This window comes from Vulpes vulpes, chromosome 8, assembly GCF_048418805.1.
Source record: "Vulpes vulpes isolate BD-2025 chromosome 8, VulVul3, whole genome shotgun sequence".
Classification (NCBI taxonomy): domain Eukaryota; kingdom Metazoa; phylum Chordata; class Mammalia; order Carnivora; family Canidae; genus Vulpes; species Vulpes vulpes.
In genome coordinates this window covers 87,312,449-87,338,734 of record NC_132787.1, presented here as the reverse complement: position 1 = coordinate 87,338,734, position 26,286 = coordinate 87,312,449, and the positions used below count along the sequence as shown (strand labels likewise).

The following is a 26,286-nucleotide window of genomic DNA, read 5'->3' as shown; positions in this document are numbered from 1 at the left end:
ATCTGTCTCCCTTTTTATTATTCTGGAGTCATTAGTGCGGTCTCCTATACGATTTCATCTTTCTGTAACTATTCAAGGGTTCTCAATGTACGGTCTCCAGACAAAGGGCATCAGCCTCCCTTGGAAACCTCTTAGAAATACAAATTCTTGAGCCCCACTCAAGCCCTCTTGAATCAGAGATTTGGGGTGAGGGATGAAGCTCATCCATCTGTGCTTTAGCAAGCTTCCAGATGGTTCCAGTGCACACTTGAGTTTGAGAACCACCGCTCTCTGCTATGAAGAATTAAGGGGAGAACAGATGCTAAGGTAGGAAGATGCTTCTCCCTACCCTCCCCTCTGGGAGCCGTAGGAGGAGGAACCATGGAGCCTCTCCTCCCATCATTTACCTAATGGAATCTGATCCTACATTTTCTCCAGGAAGATGTGTTTCCTGACTTAACCTTCTGGTGATCCATTTCCTCCACTGGCACAGGACAGACAATGACTCTTGCTCACAGAGTAACTCAAACAATTAAACAAGATGACATAAGTACGAGTTCTCCCTGAACCCTGAAGCTCTTAGGCACCCTACAGTCTCCTTATCATCATCCCGGGACAGAATGCTCTTGCCTTCCTGAAGTACACACATGTCATTTGATTGTACTTGGCTCCAAACTCCTTGTGAGGAGAGCACATCCACCTGCTCATGAGTGTTTAACCCTGACAGCCCACATGTTGGGATGGAAGTGTCTCTAAAGCAAGCTTGAGTTCTGGTGGGATATCAGTGGTGTGGGGTGATTTTCACACAGAGCCGTTTGGAGACAAAAGGTAATTGGGAAAACTGACTGGCACAGGAGATCTCAGGTTGGGGAGGATGGTGTCTGAGTCCTGAGCCTAGAAGCCCACAGAAGCTGGTGGAAATCAAGGGAGAACACCGAGGCTGACATCCGCTCTCTCCTGAACACCCAGCTCTCCTGCACCAGCCTTGCCTACAGCACGTGAGTGGTGGGCACTGCTCTCTCTCTCTCTCACACACACACACACACACACACACCCCACCATTACCGCTGCCCCGATCATGACGGCACTGAGAGGCCCCTGCTTTACCTGTATCCGTCATAGCCTTCCACAAATCCAAACCCAGAAAAACTCCAGAGCGCTTCTGGATGATCTGGAAAACACTCTGATTTGGGAAAGGAAGCAAGAAGTCCATATGAGTGCCCGCGATCACCTTAAAGAGGAAGTCCCGGGTAGAGAGGGGTTCTAGAAATCCCTTTTTTAATCCCTGGAGACTGCTTCAATACCCCAGGAGTGGCTCCAGCTCAGAGCCAGCTCAGCTCAGCGCCTGGGGAGGCAGGAGTGGGCTCTGCCTGGTGAAGCCAACCACCCTGGCAGCCCGCTGTGGGGCTGGGGGTTCCTCTCTCCCAACCTCCTTTCTTTCCTTCCCTACCTCCTAGATTGGGCTCCTGACACGCGGCAGCTTGCTGCATTCAGGAGGTGTAGAGCGCTCAAGACTGCTTCAGGTGGTGGTTAAAAGCACAGATTTTGCAACCAAACCACTGGGTTTAAATGACTTAGTCTCGAGTGACTTAATCTTTCCAGGCCTCGGTTTCCCTACCTGCAGCACAGCACCAAGTACAGTACCTGCCCTGCCTTACAGGACTGCTGCTAGGGGCAAGGAGCACATCGTCACAAAGAGCTTAGGAACATGCCTTGCACGGTAGTGAGTGCTTGTATAGCAGGCAGGTGGGTGCTGTGTCCTGGGTCCTGGCCCAGCCCCAGGAGATGGTGGCTCTCTGTGCATCCTGGACTTTTCTATCTCTCCCTGGTTTTCATCAGAATCCTGATCAACACCACACTTCCTGGGTGACAAATAGGAGCTCGGACAGGTGACTTGCTGGGAGGAAGCATGCGGTCGCCACACGACCAGACTCAGGCTTCCCATCTGGGCCTCTGCTCAGCCGCCCCGCAGGAGTTGTTCCAAGGCAACCTACCCCCAGCAGGTGTGTGACCCAGGCCCACAGGGCGACAGTTACTATGAAATAGCAGCCCAAGAACGAGTTTGGGCTGGCCTTATTTGGTTTTGGTGAGTCTAAAGAAAGCTCTCAACTGGGATTCACTCGTTTGGTAAATCATTAGTTTGGTCATTTGTTCAGCATTTTTGAGTGCCTGCTGTATACTAGACACTAAGAAAGATGCTGGGGGAAGCAGATGAATGTGAGGAAGCCCCTGCCCTGCAGTCTAATGGTGGGTGGGAGACATACCAGCCATTACAATGCCCTGTGAGAAGCCAAATGACCCTGCCAGGGACAGGTGATACATCCTTGTATAGCCCCATGGGAACACTTTATCACATTATTGTGGGTTCAAGCATTAGAAGCTGAGAGGGAAGTAACTTGGGCCTAGCGGCAGGTGAAACCTCACAGGAAGCGACTCTTAAGGCTGGACTGTCGGGGTGAACGGTCCTGGCCAGCCTCAGAGTATCACAGCTGGGGTCTAAAGGAGTGAGTGGGATAAATACGAAGGCTCCTCCTGGACCCCAAAGTAGGGTCCCAGCTCAAGGATGTTGTGCACACCGCTGATGAGGTTAGACCTTGTCCTGGGAACAATGGTGAGGCCATGCTGAAGCTACCTCTGTGATTTTGTCCTAACTGGCAGATGGACAGAAAGGGAGGGAGATGAACAAGTGTACTGGGGGGAATGTCTCAGGGACCCAGGGGAGAAGTGGGGAGGGTGATGCTAGCTGGCGGCCTTAGCCACAGTTCACGGTGACCCCTCTCTCCTTCAACCTCCTAGAGCGTTCCTCCCCTGCTCGGGCACTGCCTTGTGTCTCCTAGTGGTGTGTGTAGTCTCCCTGAACAAAACGCGAGCCTGCATGAGGGCAGGGCTGGGTTCCTCTTCTTTCACAGCCCTCAACCTTGTGCATGTGGGGCACCCAGTAGATATTTGCTAAGCTGGACAAAAAGAGAACATGCCCGTACCTGGCAGCTGACAAGGCGGCCCCAGAGCCTCGCAAACTCCTCTTGCTCGAGCCGCCCATTCGTATTCAGCTGGTGGGGAGTTAAGAGTTAACTGTGCAGCATGCAGGGAGCAGAAGCCCCGCGACAGAGCCAGAAGCAGGTCCATCCATCAACTAGTAACACCATCTTGGGCAGCCCAGGTGGCTCAACGGTTTAGTGCCGCCTTCAGCCCAGGGCCTGATCCTAGGGACCTGGGATCGAGTCCCACGTTGGGCTCCCTGCATGGAGCCTGCCCCTCTCTCATGAAATCATAAATAAATAAAATCTTAAAAAAAAAAAAAAAACTAGTAACACCATCAGCCCAGTGTCACCTGGATGTGGCCCCACCCCAGCCAGCCCCACTGTCTGTGGGGACCTGGCTTCGTTTTATTTTACAAAGGAAAATGGACAACCAGAAGGAGAAAACAGCCCCGAGAAAAGGGGGGTCAGCATCCCTCGCAGCCAGGGGAAGACAGAGCCCAGAAGGCCTGCAGCAGGAGAAGTGGGGTCCCTGGCAGGGGAGAGGAGGGAGGAGTACGAGGGCTCACTGCAGCCCCCGAAGCAGCACCAGGGTGCACGTGAGCGGAAGGAAGGTGCAAGAACCAGCCCTGCTCACCCCGGAGGAGTACAGTGGGTTTAATGAGAGCTAATGTGAGGAGAAGAACCCATCCTCGGAGTTGCTGGTGGGGAGCGGTGGGCGGGAGGGGGCGGCACAGACCTGCCTTTGCAGGGGCCTGGCAGGCAGCCCCTCGCCCAGATTACCTGTCCAGGGCTGTGGGGGGCCGCGGGCCACTCTGATTCACCCGCAGGGCATGGGCAGTGTCTCCGGGTGATTCCAAGCCATGGCCAGCGGAGATGGGGCCTGATTTATGATTTCTCAAGAGGCCCTCTGGCTCGACCACGGCCTCCTCCCAACTGGGCCTTGTTAACCGTGGAGGAGCCAGGGATCTGTCTCACCCCGGGGAGGCCGCAGACACCCAGGGAAGAGCCCAGGGTGCAGCTGGGCGCCAGTCTCTCCTGGGGAGAAATGGCTCACTGTGGGGGGGCAGTCAGGACAGGAGTCGGGAACCCTGGGTTCGATCCCCAGCCTGGCCACTCGTGCCCACGGACTGCTCCAGCCCGGTCCTCTGCACTAACGGGGTACAGCTGCTGTGTAGACCGGGGCGTTTTCTCCAAGTTTCAGAGGTTGTTATCTTTACTGAGTTGGGGCTTGTTGAATAAGGAAAGTGAAGACCCACCCGGTGGTTAAGGGGAGGGGTGGGAGGAAAACAGCCCTCATTGGTGCTGCCAGAAGGTATACAGAATGATGTTAGGACACAGATTTTGGGGGGCTGAACACTCTTCAAATCCTGGCACAAATTCTGACTGGCTGTGTGATTACTTAACAAACTGCTTAGCCTCTCTGGACTTCCCTCTCTTTCCTGTGAGGGATCATACTTCTTCTATCTAAGGGTTATTGCAAGAACTACAAGGAAAAGTGGATATCCCAGTACTATTCTTGGCATGCCAAGATGCCTGATAGTTGGTAACCATTGACACTGTTGCTGTGATTGTTCAGGAGAGGTGGTGGGTCAGCATAGAATCCACAGGAACCCAGGCTCTTTGGTGAGCCCTTAGAACCAAAGAGGAGAAAACACTGCGAGTGAAAAGCGTTCCTAACATCCTAATTAGACCCCCAGGGAAGCCCACAGAGCAGATGGGCTCTTAGAGCTGCAGGAGTGTGGGGGAGGGGGTTGTGCACAGCAAAGGATACATCCATCAGAGCCACGATGCTCCGGCACTCATCCAAAGAGAATGTGTCCCCTGAAGTTCCTGGGGGTGGAGAACAGGGAAAATGGAAATGTCAGGGGTGGGGGTGACACTAGACTAGCTCAGCAGTGGGGATGAGGTTGGGGCCAGTAGGCCTGTGGGTCTGACCTTACCTTTGAGAAACTCCTGGTTGAGAAGGTTCTGAAGCTGGGTGGCATCTATGTACAGTCCCTGATCCGAACAAGAGAAGAATGCAAGAATCCATGTGTGTCCAGGAGTTGAGGGGCACGCCTGCCTTACTCTGTAGAAGTCCTCACACTTCTAAGCCCTTTGTTCCCGTTCCGCACCCATTCAGCCTGTCATGATGCCTTTCCCAATTGCTCCAGATCATGGTGATGCTCCCTCCCCTGAAGGCCTGTAGTGCTCATCACTCCTGACCTTTGCTACCACGTGTGGGTCACCTTGCATTGACTTCTTCTTTTATTATTGGACTGAAAGCAGGAGTTGCTTCCTCCTCACCATACCCAGCTCTTGGGAGCCTCTCAGGAGGTGTGTTGAATGAATCAACTCAGCCCTGTAGGTATGTTTCCCCATCTGCATCCAGAGAGGGATGGAGAGAAAATAGGACTATTGTGTGTCAGCGTGAGCATGAGCATGTATGTGTGCTCGCACAGATAGAAGAGAATGAAAGTGTCAGGAATCTAGGCTAAGAGAAGCTGCTCTAGTTGAGCACATCACTTAGCATTAGTCTTCCTAGCCACTGAGGCAAAGAGGAAGACATGGCTTTTCTTTGGATTAAAAACAGGAAGCAGTGGAGGCTGAGGGAAGAGAAACTTTCCCTAGCCTAAACTTCTGAAGTTGTTAGCTGCATTCAATTTTCTACTAGGGACATTGAGCAGCTTTATGGGCAGTGTGTTCCATGATGATTCCACAGAGAAGCAGAGCCATGCTGTGCGTGGCCATTTCTTACATGCGGGCTGCTAAAAGCTGGGGAGACGATGGGTCATCAGCACCCTGGGAGAGCTTTGCATGGGGGAAGGAGCTGAAGTGAGGTCCCTCAGCAAGTGGCTTTGTAGAGTGGGGCTGGATCAGGTGGAAGAAGGTGTTTTGTTGGGTTCTTCCGAGAACAGGCACCCCATAGACTGCCAGGCATGCTGTCCCCAGGATTGGCCTCACCACCCAGATGAAAATGAAAGCAGCCCCCCAGCCTGTCCTTAGGGGAGAACGTGAAAAATGCTGCCAGTGTTAGAAATTGGCCCTCAGGTCATCCCTCCAACATCTCATTGGTGGGTTATGTCAGGAAAGTCAGCATTGTGTGCCCACCGTCAACAGAGTGTTTTCCTCAAAAGAATCATGTCACCTAACTTGCAGAGCAGTTGGCGAGGAACTCTAACTTACCTAGGTCACCAACTAGGATATAAGTAGCTGTGGGACATGGACCGTGTCTCTTTCCTTCTATCCTAGGACAGCTCCTACCTGGACCCTGCATCTAGGAACCACCAAAATGCTTGAGAAGATGAGGATAGGAATGGAGATGAGGGTTGCCTTAAACAAATACCCAAAGAATTGCATATCTGTCTCCACCACCTCAACATTAGATCCCTGAGGATGCAGGCTTTGCATTCCCAATGCTTAGCGTGGTACTTGGCATCTCCTGGGTATTTGGTACATGTTTGCCAATGGAGTAAATGGTAGACAGATGGACATGACTTGACTCAGAGGCTGAGCATGTCCTTCCTTTCTCCCAGGCAGACCCTGAGTTATAATACCATCACCACCGTCATGGCTGAGGAAGGTAACTCATGGGAGTGGGAGCCATGTCATCACGTTCACTTAAGGCTAAACAGATACAAGAGGTCAGGAGAGAAGACTCAGTGAGCCCATTTTGCTTTCATCTTTCCTTTGAGGATAGAACCTCTGAGGATAGTTTACAGATTGTGCAGAATGATGCTACATCAGTCCTGTTCAAGGGTGTGCAGCCAAGGGGCGAGAAGGGGGTGTAGTTCAGCCTATTCCACTTCCGAGCTGTGCATGTTGGCACAAAGCTGTCTGTGTCTTTTAATTCCTACAAAGGCCCCATCTGGGCTACCAGTTACCCTCTATGAAGAGACATTTGGTGGTTGTTTGGAAAAACCCTGATTAGAGGAAATCTGTACCATTTGTCAAATGACAAATTATATTTTTTATTTCAGATGTGCAGGTGCATGAACCATGTCGAGGATTTTGCCATCTGCCCCTGAAGGAAGCCTGGTCTCAGGTATCCTAATTAGGTCCTGCTGATTGCTTCAGGGCAGTAAACTTAGTTTGGACATCTGCTCTGGAGAAGCTAATCTGTCTTAATTCAATGCAGATTGACTGAGCACCTTCTCTGTGCCAAGGACAGTGATAGATATTGGGGACAAGGAATGCATATGATGCCATCCCTGCCTTTGGGAGCTCACAGGCTGGGGATAATCATCTGGACAGACCTTGTCTTGCATCAAGTGAAGTGCCTTCTGAATCAGCCCATGTGTGGACCTGAATCCTGGGCCACTATTGATTCCATATTGAGCAGCTCCTTGAAACACATTCCTTTCACGACAGGCACATTCTTCATTTTTCCTTGTTTTTCCCTCTGGGCCCAGGCTGCCTGAATAATTTCCCTTTAAACTGCCTCCTAGTTACCCCCATTAGCCCTCTGAATTCCTGGCATCCTTCCTGTCCTTGGCCTTTGCCTGGCCCAAGACCAGCATGGTACACATGGTCATATCTATCTATCACTTTGCATTTCCCAAACCAACGTGACTATCAATGGAAAAAGGCCCATTGTGCAAAGCCCTTGGCAGCTGTTTTTATCCTGGCAAGTCAAGGAGTTCTTTATAACGGTTTATTAAACCATTAAGAAAATCCTCTGTGCACATAGGTGGCTTGGCAGGAAAAACACCATTGGTGCTTTCTGAAGCTGGCTAGCTCCCGGGAGGAATGATGCCAAGGGAGGTTGCAGAGCATAAGGAAAGCTTTCGGGGGTATTGCTAATTACTTGTTTAAAGATTTAAAATACCACCACCCCCCTATAATCAGCCCCACCCTTACCAAGCTCTACACTCCATCCCAGATGTCACCCAGCTAGGGTGCTACTGCTCTCCAGGGTTTGGTAGCCAGATCAGTTCTGGAGACATCCAAGGAGAGAGGCTGATAAAATGACCCACCAAGTCACTTTCTTCTCTGTACCCTGATAAGGGTCTGGGAGAGGTTTCCTTGCCTCCAGTCCCTCCATCACTCGTCCCTAAGTGCTAAGTAAGTACTGTACCTGTTGAGAATATTTGAGGAAGATGCTTTCTTGAGAGTCACTTTCTGGAAGACTTGCCTGGATCAAAAGGAAAATAGTTAATATTAAATTTCTGGGGAAAGAGGTTATCTGGTACAGTGAAGACACAAGAACTGCTCCCCACACCCAGATCTGAGACAGAAGCTTCATCCAGCAATCGGATAAAACTTGTAGGGGAATGGGAACACGAAAGCTTGTAAAAAGAAGGTGATTGGCTCAGGCTTGGTCTTTTGCCCTCTGCCCTGACCCTTTGAGCCATCATCAGGCCGTTATGGTGTCTCTGTTTTCATTGTTCCGTGCTGAGGTAAGAAGGAGATAGAAATTCTTGGGGATAGGATGCGGCCAATGAAGCTTGCCAACCAAACCTTCAGATACCTACCTTCAGTGGTGTAAGATTGAGATTGCTGTCCAGATTCCTAGAAAACCAGGGAAACAGTGTGACATGGATGAATGGGTATTTAAAGGGAGCTGGCATATGGAGGACATCCTAGGTGGCATTAGACATTTACACTAAGGATCTGAGTTAAGGGCCCTCAGCAAAGCACAATGTGAAGTGGGCGGCCATGAGAGTGGGCAGACAGGTAAGCATCATAACCACGTGTCCAGGCTTTTGACTGGACATCATCAAGCTATTTAGCAAATGGTTCCTTTCACAACCACACACATAGGTACAGCGACCCTCATTGCCAAGATGGCAGATAAGTTTTGTCTTATGTTCCAGTTCTGGTGGTACAGTGACTATGTGACATGCTGGACTGAGGCATCACCCATGCTCAACTGTAAAGATGGCCACGATTATAGCTTTAGGGCCAATAGGGGAGAAGGTCCCCAACAGGATGTGTGCTTGGTGATCCCAGTCTTGACCACTGACTTAGCACTGAAGACTCTCCACAACTGGACTTTGTCTTTCAGACCCATATTTCACTGTCTCCCTGATGTACTGACCATACTTCCATCCTGGTCACATTCCAGACAACTGCCACACAGGCCATGTAGCACCTTCCTGTGCATATGACATTGCTTATACCTCAACAGGCCCTGTGCTCACCCACTTCCCTGCTTCTGCCCATGCTTTCTTTCTTCTATCTGCATTAACATTTTCCTTTACACATTAGACTATGTTTTCCATCAAGGACTAGTTCAAATTGTTTCCAGACAATTGTCTCCAAGACGCCTTTCTAAGTCCGTCTTGCCAGAGTCGGGTCCCTTTCCTCCATCCTTCCATGTGACTCTGCACTTGCACCCAGCAGTGCCCCCAACCTGTTCATGGTTTCCTTATTGGTTCAGACTCTCTCATCACCCTTCGTGTTGAGCTTCTTGCAAGCGAGACCCATGCCATGTCCTCTACTGACACAGTACCTGCTGTATAAGGTGACATGATGTGTCTTTATAAAATCAAGTGGAATAAAACATTTAGAAGCTCAGAGTTTCTGTACCTATCGCCCTCTGGCATTTTCAGAAAGATTCGGAGCAAAAACTCAACTTCTTCTCTGTATGCAGAGATGACCACCACGTAGGTCCCAGGGTTCAGACTGAAGTACTTTGTGAGGTTGCACTTGGTTTTAAAAACTACACCCTCAATAGCATTTCTGAACTGAGAAAAGAAGGTGGATGGCAACCTCTTCCAGAAGGGCTGGAACTGAAAGAAACATGAGGATGGTCAGAAAGCCCTTTACATGCGTGGGCCAAGCCCCCCTAGAGAGACCCACCACCCTTCCAGACCCTTCTCCATTCACCAAAACAACCTTACTGACCCTAGAAAGAGAGATAAGTGCTTACCTGGATTTTCAAAATGCCACAGAGTTCAGACTGTTATTTAATATAGACGCTGACACCACAATGAATGCGAAAAAATATGGCACATGGTTTTATCTCATTAAATCCCACAGTATCCTGGGTCTTGGGGGTTTATCTCTCTGCTTATATAAAGACTTCCATGGAAACGAGTGAAATTGTTCCAACTCTGAATTACTTTTGGAACTCCTGAAGCTCCTTCTCTCCTGAACCTTTTATAGCACTTTTTAGACTCTAAAGCACAGCAGAGTTGGATGGACCCCATTCTCTCCATCTCATCTTCCCAGTAGAGCCCTGGAATTCCTTCTCATTGGAGAATAATAGGCTCTGATCATTTTCCTTTTATTTCAATACTTTCTTAGAGATAAAACAATAAATATAATGCAGTTCCCATTACCAGATGTCACATACATATTACATAATAAAAACCCTTTACTAAATAATTTTCTCCAATACAGTCAAGCATGGGGATTCCATTTAGAATGGTTTTGCTTTGTGAAATGATTATTTGTGAGCTCTGCCTTGGGGGAAAACAGGGAGAAAGAGAGAGTTTCTTTTCAGAGAGCAGAAACTGGGCTGGGCTACAAGATGAGATGGGAGATAGGTCACCATCCCAGGTAGGCAGCAAGGGCTGGAAAGAGCCTCCAAAATGATTTTGCTGATGCTAACAGTGGGCCCAGCTGGCTTGTGTAAGCCCTTCTGGCAAAATCTATGAAGAGAACAATTCTCCAGAAAGTCAGCACTGTCCTGTGGCTCTGGGTACGTATGTATGTAAGCACATGCATGTGCACACAGGGAGGCGTTATGTACAGAAGCGTGTGTGCCTCCTGCAATCCAGAATTTCCCTGCTTCCCTGCTCTCCTCTCTCCATTGGCCTCTTGAAGCCTTGTCCAGACTCACTATCCTTTAGAGCAGACTTGCTTAGTGGCAGCCAGGAGTGTATGTGGCATGATGGAGGCTCTTGGTCTAGCACAGAGACCCGGCATCAAATTAATAGGAGTCTAGTTGCACACAGACCTGACCCTGTGGTTCTCAGGGTGGGGTTTGTGCCCTTTCCAGGGTCAAGTCCTTACTCCTTTCTCTAGCTCTGGGAATTAGAACACTGATTTTTTTCCTTGCACTTGAATCTCCCTCAAAGCCCTTCCAGAAGTTCTACTCCCATGACCAGGGTGCCAGAAAAAAAAGATCAGATCCTAAACCCAACTCTGTGGCTGGGCCACTGTTGTTCGTTGTCATCTGCTTTCTGTCTGGGCTTCTGAGTATACCCTGCTTAGAGACCCCCTATCCTGGCCTCTGTCTACCTATTGGGGCACCTCTGGAAGGCCTGGAGGAGCTGCCCAGGATCCAGAAAAATGCTTTAGGTGCTACATTTTGGTTGTGGCTACATCCTGCTCCCTCCCTGCCATCCTTGGTTCTCAGGCACTCGCACCTCCACTGGCAGCCACAGCCCAGAAGAGCCCACATCCACTTAAGGGGTCTGAGTGCCTGTAACTCCATCTGACCTTCTCCATCCTTACTCTTAAATCACCCTGTACCAATGCCAAGCCAGAATAGCTACTCAGGAGAGGTGGCAATTTGGTTTGAGGAGCTAGATATGCTCTGCAGGTGCATTTGCAGAGCGTGCCCCCTGTTTGTGGTGGATTTGGAGGCTGACAAAGAATATGAGGCTAAAGTCCCCCTAAGATGCCGTTAGCTCTGCTTGTTTTCTTAAATAGGAAAGAACCGGCTATAATTAATCTTATCTATTAAAGGTCAAATTCCTGAGGATGGTTTCATGGTTGCAGCCCCTCTTAGATGTCAAACCAAAGAAAAGCTCAGGGTCTTCAATCTTTAGACCAGGATAACAAAAATATGTCCTGTGCTGTTGATCTGCTTGGACATTCTAAGTTTGTACCTGGTACCGGACAGAGCAAGACTAAGTTTGCAGCCACGGAATGACAAGAGGCGTGCCAAAGTTGCGGGTGTTGAAAGAGGTGTAACAGTTTACCAATGCACAGCAACAGAGGCATGAGAAGGCAGTGAGCCATACCTGAGGGTCGACCTGTGGGGAAGAAAAAGGAAGGCAGGTTCAGGAATCTAAACCAAAACACACAGGCAAGCAGATGCCAACAGCCCGCTCAGGGCCCTATGGTCCTTCTCCTGCGGTCAGCCTGTTCTCTGCACACCCCAGAGGATGGGACCATCCCTCATTCCCTCTGCAGAGATGTGAAAAGAAAACCTAACCTGTTGTAAGTTGTAGGGAGCTCAAGACAGAAGGACTCGGGAGGAGATTCTCCCTTTGTCAGCTCAGCCAGGTGTGGTTATTCTTCATAGCAATGATGATAAAATCAAGGAAGAGCAAGATGTCAATAAGGCCAGAGGTAAGATAGAACCTAGACCAAATGTCAGCTTCCCAGCATCGGGAGCTCCAATGTGAGTAAACTTTTTTATTCCATCACGCCACTGTGAAATATGGGAGGAATCCCTGGGTTTATAGGGAATGTATGTGTGCATCTGAATGGGAAAATACTATGTTTAGTCTTTCCATGTGGCAGAAAGAAGCACTGGGGATGCAGCCCCATTTTTAAGCCACTCTGCTGTCTGCAAGGTGTTTCCCTGTAACCCTGAAAGCAGACCCTGGGACCCTGTTTTATGGGTGTGGAAACAATCCCAGCAGTCTAAGGAGCAGAGGAGGAATAAAGCAAGCTGCTTTGCTTCCTTGGTGATGAAGACCCACCACCCAACCCTGTCTTCTACTGTTGGTGGGTTTCAGTTCTTTTCTCCTGCTTATCCTATCATCCTGGCCCCCTGCAACCATGCATACAGACCAGTTGATTTGCCCAGGCAGCCTTTTCTGGGAACAAAGAGTGAGCTGGAAGGGAGGTGGGAAGTCCTAGCCTCAGGAGGGAAGCCTTGGAGTGAAGATGAAATGGCTTATCCACCCTTGTCTTTTTTCTCTGTCCTTTTATCCTGCCTTTCACCCATGTTTATTGTGATGCAAGGCAAAGCGGTGCTCCCACAGGAGTTGGGAGTCACAGGACCACACTGGGGCCATAGCACCATATGTAGCAGTCATGCAGGCAGCATGTACCCACAAACAGCATCAGAGCCCTGTAGACTTCTGAGAGTCTTGTTACTGGCCTGCACATAGCATATTTCTCAGCTGAACTGGGAAAGGAACCCAAATGTCTCTTGAGTTGCCAAAGTCTGGACAGTTCTTTGGTGTTTAACTTAATCAGGATCCTGAAAGATGCACTGGGCCCTCCAGGAAGCCTGAGGAGACCTCTGGTCTCACTGCATTTTTAGCAAAGTGTACAATTGAGAAATGCATCTCTGGCTGAAAAGTAGACAAGTGGGCTCAGCAGCGTTTAAAAACAGGATTACAGTCTTGCCAGGGCTCCTGAACTCTAATGATTTTGGGCAAATTGGTTAACACAAGCCTATTGTGATGCCCAGCTCTGGGGCACCAGACTCATAGATGGCAATGTGAACGGCATCCCCAGTTGTGCAGAGGCAGCCCTCTTTCCCTCTCTGGGCTTCTGTCTCTCATCAGGAGAGGTCAGTAGTCCTCATTAGGAGAGAATAGCAGGTCTGCCCTCTCCTGCTACTCTTTCCTGATAAGAGAACTAGTCAATCCTGGCTGGGTAGGCCAGATGCCTCAATTCCTCCCCAGCCCTTTTCCTTTGTTCTTGGAGGTGAGTTAGGAGACTCTGAGGATGAGAGTCCTCTTGGAAGGCACCTGAATCACCAGAGATTCTTGGCCAGAAGCAAGGGAAACCAACCAGGGTGGGATGAGCAAAAAGCCATTTATGAGAATTCTAGAGAATGCAGCTGGGAAAGTGGGTGGGAAGCAGTGGGGACAGCTACGCAGCTGGATGGCAGCCCAGGATCTGCCTGCACTGCTGCTGCCAGGCCCCAAGATTTGCTGTGAATAATTCCTTGTCTGGTCCTCCTTCTTTTAGTGACTTTCTCAAGAGTTCAAACCCAGAGTGACTTAGAGTATGGGGACGGGGGAGGTAGTCATGAGAGGAGCATCTAATTGGTTAAGCCTGGCTCACACATCTATCCCTTTGCATCCAGGGGCTGGGGAGAGGAAATACTTGGTCTCTTTGGTTGCTGTGCTGAGAAACTAGACCCTGCCCTCCACCAAGTGGAAGAGCGATCAGGTGCCTGGTGGTGAGGAAAATGACAACTGTCTGCTGCTGGATCTTTAGATGTCCTTTGATGGTTTCAGGCACCTCAGAAGTACCAAGGCAAACCCCAACCATTTCTTTTCCATTGATTTCATGCAACCGGGAAGTAGAAATGTACTCAGAACAGAACTCAAAGGGCTCTCCTTCTTCTAGAGCCAGAATCATTGTTTTCCTTCAAGCTATGAGCATCATGAGAAAAAGAAGTGCCTAAGCAACCCTGAGAGACCCAGACCTGGGACCAGGAGCTCTGGTATCAAGCTCTTTTCCATTCCCTCCTAGCTGTACCTTGGGCGGTGGGCGGGGGGCACTTTTGCTCTCAACTTTGGCTTCCACATCTATAAAAATGGTTTTTGAGGCAATGAATGTGAACACACTTTGAACTCTGAAGGACGGTATCATGGGGAAGCCTTCTCATTAGAGTGAACTACAGCCAGGACACAGGACTGCACCAGCATGAGCAGAGTACCCAGGAGCCCTGCCTGTCACAGATGAGTTGTGGTTCTGACTGTTGCCTTAGGCTTAGTGAACAGGAATGAAGCTTGTTCCTAGAGATGCTATAATCAGAGGCCCAGCCACAGAGGTGATGGTTATGTTTGGCTGAAGGCTTGGGGAACATCTGATGTCCAATCCCCAGCTCTGCCATTAATTCTGACCTTATCAGCTTACCTTGCTGAGCCTCTGTTCCTTCAACTCCACCATAGGGACAGAGAATCCCAGCATTGGATGGTTGTGGGATCTTACTTATCCAAGTCCATGCAGAGAGGGCATGGAGTCTATGATTTAAGAACCATTCACTTGATCTCTGGGATGCATTAAATTATATGGTAAAGGAGGTGGAAGCAGAGGTATCAGATTTTCTTTTGTAATACTTTTAAGTATTACTTAAAAATACATATTTCCCGATTACCTCCTCACAGTGGGGTGTGTACAGGCTTGTGGGTGGAAGGATGGCCCTCAGGAGCTGCAAAGCTGCTTGGGAGTGCCATGGGAAGAGGGAAGGCCACGTGGAGAGGAACACCTGGCCTTGGATAAGTGGCCAAGCAGATGCTTGTAAGCCAACCACCAGGCTCTGACTGGATTTTGGTCTAAATACAAGAGAAAAACATACCGCTTGGTTTTATAGCCAGGATCAGTCTTCTCCTTAAGCTCCTGCCAATGTTTAACCAATGATTCTCAAACGTTCTTACACATAAGCAGTACCCAGGGAGCTTGTTACAATACGGATTTTCAGACTCTGTCATTGGAAGTTCAGATTCAGAGGGTTTGGGACAGTCCCAGGAATCTGCATTGTTACAACAGCTGGTCTTGGACCGGACTATTTTTTGAATAACACGTGTTTGAGCCTGCAGCACACCAGGAAGGAGGTATGTTCCTCTGTAAGCCTGGTCAAGCCTAATCTCCTCTCAGGCCCAGGTTCTCCTGCAAATTGAGAGCTGAACCAGGTGAACTCTAGAGCCCTTTGGGTTTGATCTCTGAGATAGTTCAGTGAAATCTCCCAGCTGACCTCAGCTGCTCTCTCTCTGCCCAAGGAATACACAAATGTCTGAAAGGGATGGCCCTCAACTAGGCTGCCTTACCTTGAATACCTCGAAGGTCAGTGGAAATTCACCTTTTGCCTTTAAGTTTTGTGGCATGACATTGAAGGACGTGATGACATTGTCATGTTCCATGCTCTCTGGCACAGAGAAGATGTACTGCATGTCTCTCAGAGGTCCTTCTGCATGAGAAAGAGCTGTCACTGGAGATCAGCATGGCTTCTACGACTCCTAGATCAGGCCATGCTGGTTCAGAAAGTTCTGGTGGGTTGTGTTGGAAACTCTGGATTTAGACACCTAAGACCCAGGTCCTAGTCCCTACAGTTACAAATTGTGGCATAAGCTTCTTCATTTTGTGAGCCTCTGTCTCTTCCTTTTAAAAACAATGAGGGGAAGTGTATTCCCCACTTGGTGAAAATGTTTCCTTAACCATAAATTTGAAGGCTTTTTTATCATAATAAGTGGAATGTCAGAATCCTGTATGTATGAGCTTATGCATTGGTGATAACCATCAGAGTCTTGAAATGGGGTCAATCCCCAAGCACCAATGGAGACAGGGAAAATAGGCAGAGGGATGGCAATCCACAGTACTCTACCCTCCAGGTGTGCTCAGCAGAGCCAGAGCAAGACACAGAAGTAAGGATTAAGTAAGGTAGATGCAAATACATGGAAGAATGAAGAGAAGTCAAGATGGAGAGGAGTCAAGATACATCAACACGTTCAGGTCACAGGTTGGGAGGCTCTGAGAGGGGGATGGGGAGACACAGAGGCTCCTCCTTGTGAAGGCTGAACAAGATGATGCATTCAGGTGTACCTAGCAGGGCCAGCAAGTACTTGCTCCCTAGCTCCCTTCCCTCTTTCCCTTGCTAGGAATTGCTAAAAACACCCCCAATGTATCATTTTGCTTCATTCATTGATATGCACTATATCCAGGGAAGAGGACTTTGGCCCCACAAACAGATGAGGTTCTGGGAGGTGAATCAATAAATTTACTGCCCAAGTATGACTTGGCAGTTCCTTAGAGTCCACCCATGGCCTCCTGCTGCCTAGGTTCTCTGACCGGCAGAGTGAAGATCCTGGAGGTTTGAAAAGAGGGGTACTATTCTCAACAAGCGGGTGCCAAGGAGAGGAAACACACATGTCTAGGTGTGAACATACCACACACACTCACACACACACACAAAATTATTTGTATAGCTTCTCTAGAGGATGTGTAAACATACTCAGGTTCATGTTTATGGGGAGCTATTTTACTCATCTGTGTCGCAAATGGGGAGCAAGAGGTTTAATGAGAATATGTGACCCTCCCAAGATCACACTCAACAAAATTCAGCTCAGGGAAGCCCAAAGACAGGTCCTGAGGTGCCCACCTCTGGGATCTCAGTATGCTGCTGTGAGATACACCAACCAGCATGGGGTAGGAATATTCTCTCTTATGTTTGGATGGTGCTTTAGGGGGCAAAGTGGTGGTTAACCCAAACCCTGACTTTTGTACACTCTTCTTTCCATAGCTCTCCACCATCCTGGGTAATTACTGAAGAATAGTGACCCTTTCTTCCTCCTGGGAGGCGGGTGGAGATTGGTAGGACAGTAGGAGAGCATGACAGGGCAGGGGAGGCACACTTGAGATTCTCCTACGCAGTGCACCAGCAGCTCTTTCCCTTGGAGAAGAACATCTGTCCCTTTAGACTGACAGATTCCTCTCCTTTCAAGTTCAGGCTGATGGTCTAGAACCCAAAATCACTGAGACTTGGAGCCAGGACAGGACTAGGGCTGGCAGCTTCCATCTGGCAGAAGAAGTACCAGCGTCATAACTACCTGCGGTGTTTCCTGGAGTTGCACGGTTCTTAAACATCATTTGGGACCATCTTTCATGAGGCATGTTTCTGTGGTTTAGGCTGACTGGACATCGGTTGCATATATACAGGCAGAAGAAGTTGTCTTGGAAATCTTGACATGACATCCTGTTATAAACAGATACACGCCATTTTACTGGTTTCGTCCCTAGGGTGGGGGTTCCCATCCCTCCACGGTACCTTTGTTTGTCAGTTCCAGTATCCAGGGACTTGCCACTGTCCTACCCAAAGACCAGAGCTTCATCCTGGCTCATTTACTGTCAAGTACACTTCTCTCTTCAGGGGTCAGGAGGACAGAACAGAATAAAATTCTGGGTTCTGCATGTCCTTCTCACGGCCACAAAGACTGGTTGTCGTCTCTCTCTGCTCTGGGTCCTACGTGCTGCTAGGAAAACTGCCATTCCTTCGAACCCTTTGCCAAATTCATTGTTGAACTCCTTATCAGAGTAAAATGGTTGCAACGTCTAAAATCCCACCTTGTACTGTGATTAAAGCAGAGCTATCAGAAATATTTTTCCTTTCTAATTTACACTTGTCACTCTGCTTCCTAATTCCTGAGACCCAGCTCCTTTTCATACATGCTAAATTCATTTAAATACATTACTAAGTAAACCATACTGCCTCTCAAGAAAATGTCCATATTACCCTTTAGGATGTGAGCACATGGCCAAAAATGCATTTTTAAAACATTTAGTCCAACATAGCTGCCAGGCAAGGACACTGATGTCCTACCCAGACCTCTAGAGTCAGGGCTGAGATATTAATAACGAACTGCTCCTTTGGAAGACTGTGGAGCTAGCTCCAGGGGGACGCTGTGGGCCCTAACAAGATGGCATGAGAGATCCAGGCGTGATAATGAGGTCCTGGTTTCTGGGAAACTGTTGATTTCAAAGCTTTGGGGCCAATATTCCCTTTTACCATTAACACTTCCTGGAAGTTCCAATATTTCAGAACTGAAGTATCTTTGACACAAAGAGAAAGCACACAAATAATTTTCCATCTAGAGCTGCTGTGTCTCGGTGGAAAAAAATAGTCTCCTTCTACATAGGTCTCTGCAAAGCTAATCTCTGATCTCATAAAAATTTAGGGAAAGGGTTAGGGATTGAGGGTGTGGGTAATAAGGAAAGCTTTAAAATGTAATTTTAAGAGAAAAAATACCAAAACTCGCCATCCTCCTTATCCTTGTATAGCAGTCTTTTATGTTGGCTGCGGATCTTCTGCCATTCCAGAGACCTAAGCATGGGAAGATAGACCACAATGTGAGATCTCACCAAGCACCGCATCTCAGCAAATGTGCCCCAGAGGAGCCCTGTCCTCCATTAGTTCTGGGGGTGCACATGGAGGCTGTCATTCTGCCTAATGATAGAACTCTGTCATTCTCTGCACGCTGGTGGCTGCCAAATAGTCTCCTGCACTCCACCTCCGTAGTCAGTACCCTCCTCAGAACCCACACGGCACCCTGTAGCATTCCTGGTCTCAACACCTAACACCCCGTGTTTCCAGTGCTTGTTTACTTCACCAGAAACCGAGTTCCACGAGTTCAGCGAGCCTCTCCCACCATGACATCATCACAGGGGTCATGCAGTGCCTTGGCACAGGGCATGCAATAGTTATCTTCTGCTTCTTTAATACAGTTGTTGAGTTCACTGGGATAATGTATTCCAGAAGGTAGACCTAGGGTCCATGGTGGAGGAGGAGCAGCTGTCCCATCTGCAGCCCACGCCTCACAGCAGAGACATGCTCTCATAAGCACCAGGCCCCAGAGACACAGACATGGAATGGATCTCCCTCTAGGAGCAGCTTGCATCCGGGGCCCAGGGTCAGCTCTGTGCTGGGAGAGCAAGGCGGAGACCACTACTCAGGCTTCGGGCTGTAGGCTGAGCCAGTCAGATGTGTTATTGTAAAATGGCAATTTTATAATTAAGTGATAATTACATTTTCTGCAGTGTGTAAGGGAAAATAAATGTGGTGTAAATCAATATGCTATCGATTCATGCAAGTTTGCCTTTAAGTGTGTGCGTCTGAAATTTCAATTACGGCCAAGAGGAGACCATCCGGCTCTCTCCATCCATCTCCACTCCTTAGAAGTAGGGAGGAAATAGACCACCTGCGTGGAGATGGTGGTTATGTGGCCCTGTCACTTTCTCGCAGCCCTGTTTCGAGGGAGGGGGTGTGGAGGGGGAAGTGCTCAACTTAGGCACAGCCAGGTGTGTGGCCCTTCAGAGTTAGTGCTGCTAGGTCCACCTCTCTGTTCTCTGCTCTGCACATCTCACCCCTGTTGAAGGGCCTTATAAATCCCGTGCCTGTAGGGTGTACGCCCAAATTTCCAAGCTGGCATTGGGCGCTCTGGCCCCAGCTCCCAGCACTTCTCTGCCAGGTTCCTCTGTTGGCCCTGGACACACTATATGCGTTCCCTGGCTCAGCACAGCGCTCTCCACCTCCCCGCCTACCTGGTGATCTCTTTCTGGGTGAGTCATACTTTTTTTGTCCTGCTTGAACTCAAGTCCGACTCTACCTGTGAAGCTTGCCCTGACCGTGCCAGCCCAGGGGAAGCTTCTGTTCCCTCATCTCTGGCGCCCCCTGTGGCCTTCAGGAGACAAAGCTGAACCTGTCCCCTCTTCTCCTACCCAAGGCAAATGTGTCCTTGACATTTGCCCTTCCTTCACTCCAACCCCAACAGCCAACCCCGAGTCAGGGATTCTGTTCACCACATCGCCCCCTGGGCCATACTGGCAGCTCGGGGTAACGACTGAGGAGGAGAACTGGCAAAGGCCAGAGGTTGTTAAGATTTACATTGGAAGACCCAAAGGCTACCCCAGGGACGAAGGAAGAGGCAAGACGGACGGAGAAAGGGGAACGGTGAGTAAAAACACAACAGTGTCTAGTGGTTCCTGGTGTGCAATTTCATTCCCCTTCTGTGGAGGGGATTCAGCTGTCCTGTTCTCCAGGGGGCAGCCGGTCCCACCAGGTGCTTTCTAGGAATTCATTCAGCTTGCTCCCTCCCTTCCACCTGCTTCCCCTTCTCTACCTCCCACTCCGATGGGCAGTCACCTTACGTTTGCCGAGTGCCCACTCGAGCAGGCACACGCCAGCTGTTGGGGTTCAAAGAGGATCAGAGTGGCCCCTGCCGCAGCCTGGCCTGTGGCATCAGGCGGGGTTCCGAGCAGCCCGGAAGTAAGGCAGGGACACTGGCCAACTCTGCATCTGCCTTCCAGGACTCACTTCTCGCTGCATTGATTTTCACTGCTGTTGGATGCTGTTCACCTGTTTGTCTGAATGCTTTGCATTTCCTTTCCAGTCTTACTCTCCTTCCCATTCCCTCCACCTCCCCTGCTGGCTGCCAGAGGAGCAGGTAACCTGTTACCAGCTGGCCGTCTAGGGACAGCCATCTCATTCTCAGTCAGCAAGGGTGGGGTCCAGGGATCAGTCTTTTTGGCAGCTGGGCAATGCTGTCCCAGCTCCAGGGAACCACTGACCACAGAGCTGCATCCCCACTGGCCAGCTGTGTGGGACCTGGCTAACGGGTGTCTGACACTCACCTAGCTCCATTCACTCCTCCTCTGAGCAAGGTGTGAGTCCAGACACCAGTTATACATCAGAGTCCAGATCATTAGGGAGGATGGACAACCCAGGTGGCCAGATCTTTGCCTCAGCTCCCCAACTCCCCCCAAAATGAAGTCTTTTCCTGATGGTATCATCACGATCAGAATCCCATGGGATCCCTTATGGGATGAGGCGCCTTCTCTCCATCTCTCCCTGCCAAGTAGAACTTGGCACCTGTCCTGCTCTTTCCCCAACTCTTAAAAAAAAAAAACCAGCTAATTCTGGGTACGTGGATTCACAGTGCTAGACTGTAACCTTCTGGGGGATAGACATTGGGTCTTGTCATCTGTCCATATCCCACAGTGCCACCTAACACAGTAAACTTACTGCAGAGAGCATGCAATAGGTGTCTAATAGATGCCTGGTGAATGGCATCATGAGAATGGGAGATGGATCGACAGCCACACATAGGTGTGAACTAGACAGACCAGCAGTGGGATCCATAACAGGTGAGACGGAAGTCACCCTCCCGGGGCTGGGGTGGGAGTGGGGATGGGTGGGTGCCGCTCTCTGCACACCAGGCCTTCACAAAGGCCGGAGAAAGGTTTTCAGAAGCCGTACCTATCACTCCAGCGTCCTATCCATTCGGTGTGGCCCCAAGGGTTCCACAGGCGGATAAGATCTTCCCAGCCCCTCCCGTACTGAATCTGCAAAGAACAGAAAAATAACCTGTCAGTGCTCTCCAGCAAAAGTCAGCAGAAAGAGAGGATATGAATGCAGCTGCTTTTTACCTCCAAGGACTAATTTAACTTCTGACCTCATTTGGCTGCAGCCAGAAAAAAAAAAAAAAAGAAAAAAAAATCAATGTCTCTCTGCTGCTTGCATGGAGTTGGAAAGAGAGAGGCGCAAACGGCCCCTCTTTCTGCTTAGCACCTCGAAGGCGTGGGCGCAGCTTCATCATTCTGGACGAGCACCTCCTGGCATGCGTGTGAGCTGAGGAGCAATTGCAGATGAATGGCACGCAGTGTTGCTGTGGGCTGCAGAGGGGAGATCTTGACGGGTCCCTGGCCTCCTGCAAGCCCTGTCTCCCCACCAGCATCTCTATTCCACAGACATAGCTGCTTTCCTGCCCGCAGCTCCCTGGGAGCTATGCTGGGGTCTTCACAGCATGATCTTGAGCAAGGTTGTGGAGGACACTGATCTGAGCAAGAGTGGGACAGCCTGAGCATCCAGACAGCCCAGGTTAGCCCTCCTCCACCTGCACCCCGGAGCTGCTCCAGGCCCCCGTCACCCTGCCTCTGCTGGCAAGCAAGTACCTCGATGGCCTGAACTTTTCTTCCTTCTCCAGGCACCTCATCATCACTAGTTCCCAGATACAGAGGCTGGCTCCTTCAGACCATGGAGGCTGGAAGCCAGGACCATTGATAAGTAACAGCAAAACAAACTCAACCCTTTGAACCTACATTCCCAGATCCAGGAGCCCTCAGCCTGGTGAGAGGAATTAAAGCATGGTTGAGTTGTAGCTGCGACACTGATGTGTGCTAAGGCCATCTGTGGAGGCCGCAGCCAGGCGGGAAGGGGCCCGCTTGCTCCATGATTCCAGGCCAGAGGCCGTGGAGAAAGCCCTGAGTGTGGTATCACCATCTGGAAAAGAACCCTGCGTGTGGAGGTGGGGCTCGGAGCCCAGCACATTCCATCCTTCAAACCGCCACCCTCACCCCTGCCAGCCAATGTTTATACAACCTTTGTCTTGCACAGGAGGAAACTGAACACCTGAGAGGTTCAGCAACTTTCCCAAGGCCACAAAGTAAATGACAGATGAATAATTGTCATTCCAGTCACTGCCAGTCTCTGAAGCCCAGGCTCTTGATTTGGGGGTGGGAGTGGAAAAAGGACACATCTGCTCCAGGGCCCAGCCCCCTCTCAGGTGTGGCCACAAGCTTGACCTCAAATCCCACCCTTGGGGGCACCTGGCCAAGGCCCCTGTCATCACCAGGAGGACATTACCGTGAAGGAGCAACGCAGTCAGACAACAGCCAAAGAACTTGGCTTGGATAACGTTCTTTTCCATTCACTTCTAGATGGCTGGCACCGTAGGGGAAGGTGCTTTAGCTTTTTTAAAAAAGATTTTATTTATTTATTCATGAGAGACAGAGAGAGAGGCAGACATAGGCAGAGGGAGAGGCAGGCTCCCCACGGGGAGCCTAATACAGGAATCGATCCCAGGACCCCGGGTTCACGACCTAAGCCGAAGGCAGATGCTCAATCCCTGAGCCACCCGGGTGCCCTGGTGTTTTGGCTTTTAATGCTGCATAGGAGTGGGGGGGGGGGCTCCTGGCACAGACCAGGGTTCCCCAGCCCTCTCCGCCCCATCCTCAGGCACTCCAGGTCTAGCATACAGCATATTTATTAACCGTCAGTGCCTGATGGAGCCCACAGAGCAGGGATGTGAGAAATGGTTGCCCAGTGGCCCCAAAAGCTTAATGAGCCACCGTCCGTGCCTAACACAGCCGCGGCTCAGATGAGCACAGGGGGGAGGGCCGGCCAGCGAGTGAAGGAGCTAAAAGCAGGGGCTAAATGAGGCATGCAGATAAACACTCACCCCCTTGCCCAGGGGAGTCACCGACTGAGCGAGGTGTATAATAAAAAATGCCAATTTCATTTATCTTCCTGTCTGTGTCCCACCCAGAGGAGGATGAGCGGATTAAAAAACACACCGCATGTACGAGCCGGTTTAATCTTAGCCCTTGTGGTCAGTCGTGACCTCCTCTTTCTAGAGGAGAAATCTGTAGCCAAGTCAAGTTCCTGGGCCTTGGCAGAGAGGCTCAGGGGTCACGCTCAAGGCCAAGGTCACGACTACCTCTGAAAATGTCCACTTGCTTCACTCTCCTGGCTACTCACTGGACACCCTGGCCCTGGTCAGCTCTCTCAGAAAGGTACCCCCAGGGCAAGAGGTGATCCAGGTTATCCAGTCTAGGATGCTGCTTCCTCAAATGTATTCTCTTAAATGCTGGTCCTGCAGGCTGTCAATAATTAGTCCCAGGAGAGGTGGTTTCATGGCTCTCGGCAGACTGAAACCAAAGGCTGTCCCAATGTATAAAGGGCCTTTTCCAGGAGTGGCAGAGACACCATGCAGGTACCATGGTTCCTTCATCCTATGCCCAGCCCAGAGAGGATTCATCGATCATAGCTCTTTCCCCAAATCTGGAAGCAGTGCCAGTGTCTTGTCAACACAGTCATCCCAGCAGCACTGCCAAAGATCGAGGCTGGCGCACGAGAAAACCAATTTGTTATCCTTAGCCTAGACTTTCCATGTCTGGGACGGGGAGTGGTGGGAAGCAGAGTGTCTGTACGTGGCCTGTGTGATGATGGTACTGGCTGCCCCCATTGGGAGTTCTGGGATGGGCTTGAGAGAACTCAGGGGAAGAGAGCCTGGGGCTGCTGTGACCAGGAGCTCTCCTGGCCAGGGTTAATCAGGGTGACCTCTTCCTGGCTTCTGGGAAATGTATTTTGAGCTCCTCACATCCATTCATTGAGGGAGGCAGCGGTTCGGTGATGTCATGTCATCACAGGCCAAAGATGGATGCATTCAGCCACTCAGGCAAGCGCACTCATCCGCGAATCCCACGAGCATTTATTAGATGCCTACTCCCCTAGGTACTGTGCAGAGGAAGCATTTTGCTCAGACTTCCTTAAGAAGAGCAGGAAGCAGAAGATATTGACTGTAGTTTGTGGAAAGTTTGCCAAACGCAAAATAATGGAGCAAGGGGCCAGAGGTCACCGGACAGGAGTCGGGCTGATTCAGAGAGAAGGAATCAAAGGCGAGAAGGCCTGCCGGAAGCAGCACCCGACACTCTGCTTTCTATGGCTCCTAAGCACCTTGGAAAATGTGCCCTGGAGCTTGGAACACTGTGTCTCAGGGCCCAGAGGACATTATTAGACCTGAGGAGTTGTAGGAAATGTAAAGAGATGGGGGCATGTTTGTGGGAAATCCTCACGAGGCCAGGAAGCACTGTTACTGCACAGCTATGTGGGGGACTGCACAGAGGGGGACTGAGGGGACATGGCGTCTCGGCCCAGCCATCCCAAGTAGCTGTGTTAACCCCGGCCTTCCCCTCTCAGGCCTCTGCTTCTCACTGAACGGAGCAGGCTGGACTTCAGTAGTCTTTTCCGGACCAAATGATACTGCACACAGTAATCATACACACTTTCGTCTACCCCAAGTCCATTGCTGCATCCAGGGGAACCATCGTCCTCCAATAGCTGCCCCCCCCCTTCTTCCATGGAACAAAGTCTAGCTGTGCAGATGGTGGCCCAGCTAAATGGGATGCTTCCCAGACTCCCTTGGGCCTGGGTGTGGCACATGATTAAGTTTGGACTAATGAGATCTGAGAGGAAATGGTGTGTGTGTTTTCTGATGGGTGCCTCCCATATGAATGTATGAAGTGTCCCCGGCTTCTTTTTCTTCCCCTGGCTGGGAGATGAGGGACTTGGAGCAGCTGCCCTGGGCTCCCAGGTAGAAGCCCCATGTTGCAGACGGCAGAGTCACCTATCGACTCTGGATTTACCTGCTTACCTGAGAGAGAAATGAACTTTATCTTAGTTGAGCCCCTGTATTTTGGAGTGCCTCTGTGGTAGCAGTTTAGTTGGTATATAATAAATAAAACTCTTGGGACGCATGGGTGGCTCAGTGGTTGAGCATCTGCCTTCGGCTCAGGGCGTGATCCTGGGGTCCTGGAATCAAGTCTCACACTGGGCTCCCGGCAGGGAGCCTGATTCTCCCTCTGCCTATGTCTCTGCCTCTGTGTGTCTCTCATAAATAAATAAATACAATCTTAAAAAAAATCATTTTAAAAAAACAAAAACAATTTCAGGGCTTGCCCCAGTCAATGAGGTAGTTCATTCTTCTTTCTTTTTGGGCCAATGCCACAGTCTGGCTAGACACTTAGCTTGTCTGGGATCCATTCAAGGATAGCACGATCTCTGGTGGGTCCCTGGGGGATAAAGATGCTGGGCACCAGAATTTCTGGATGAATAGAGGGAATGAGGCCGTGTTGGGTTTGCAGAAGGCATTTGATTCTGACTCCTGTTTAGATAAGCAAGGAAACCAGGGGACAACCCATGGGCACCTTACCCGCTCAGCCCCAGTCACTGTGTAGGCGTGCTGAGTCACCAGGCCGTTCTCCATTCTCCTAGCCTCACCTGTCGGCTTCAGAGGAGGAAAGCAGACCAAGCATTACACATTTCCAGGTTCTCCAGAGAAAGAGAAAAGCACAATTCAATCACAGCAGCTAAGCTGTGGCTGCATGCAATGCGTCCCACTGACTCATGCCAGAATGGCATATGTTCTTG

The 26,286-nt window shown here is 50.0% G+C and overlaps 1 protein-coding gene across 1 annotated transcript in view; it reads right to left on the bottom strand.

The window, feature by feature from the left end:
* CAPN13 (calpain 13) overlaps positions 1-26,286 on the bottom strand; it is a 60,067-nt gene that overhangs the window by 11,376 nt on the left and 22,405 nt on the right. Inside the window, exons 6-18 of the mRNA XM_072765108.1 lie at positions 26,069-26,143; positions 21,556-21,641; positions 18,550-18,624; positions 17,354-17,499; positions 15,578-15,717; positions 11,858-11,869; positions 9,471-9,673; positions 8,414-8,450; positions 8,017-8,073; positions 4,901-4,958; positions 4,732-4,790; positions 2,961-3,029; positions 1,087-1,162 (exon numbers count right to left, since the gene is read on the bottom strand). Of these exons, the coding sequence (XP_072621209.1) occupies positions 1,087-1,162; positions 2,961-3,029; positions 4,732-4,790; positions 4,901-4,958; positions 8,017-8,073; positions 8,414-8,450; positions 9,471-9,673; positions 11,858-11,869; positions 15,578-15,717; positions 17,354-17,499; positions 18,550-18,624; positions 21,556-21,641; positions 26,069-26,143 (1,093 nt within the window). The remainder of the gene's footprint in view (positions 1-1,086; positions 1,163-2,960; positions 3,030-4,731; positions 4,791-4,900; positions 4,959-8,016; positions 8,074-8,413; positions 8,451-9,470; positions 9,674-11,857; positions 11,870-15,577; positions 15,718-17,353; positions 17,500-18,549; positions 18,625-21,555; positions 21,642-26,068; positions 26,144-26,286) is intronic.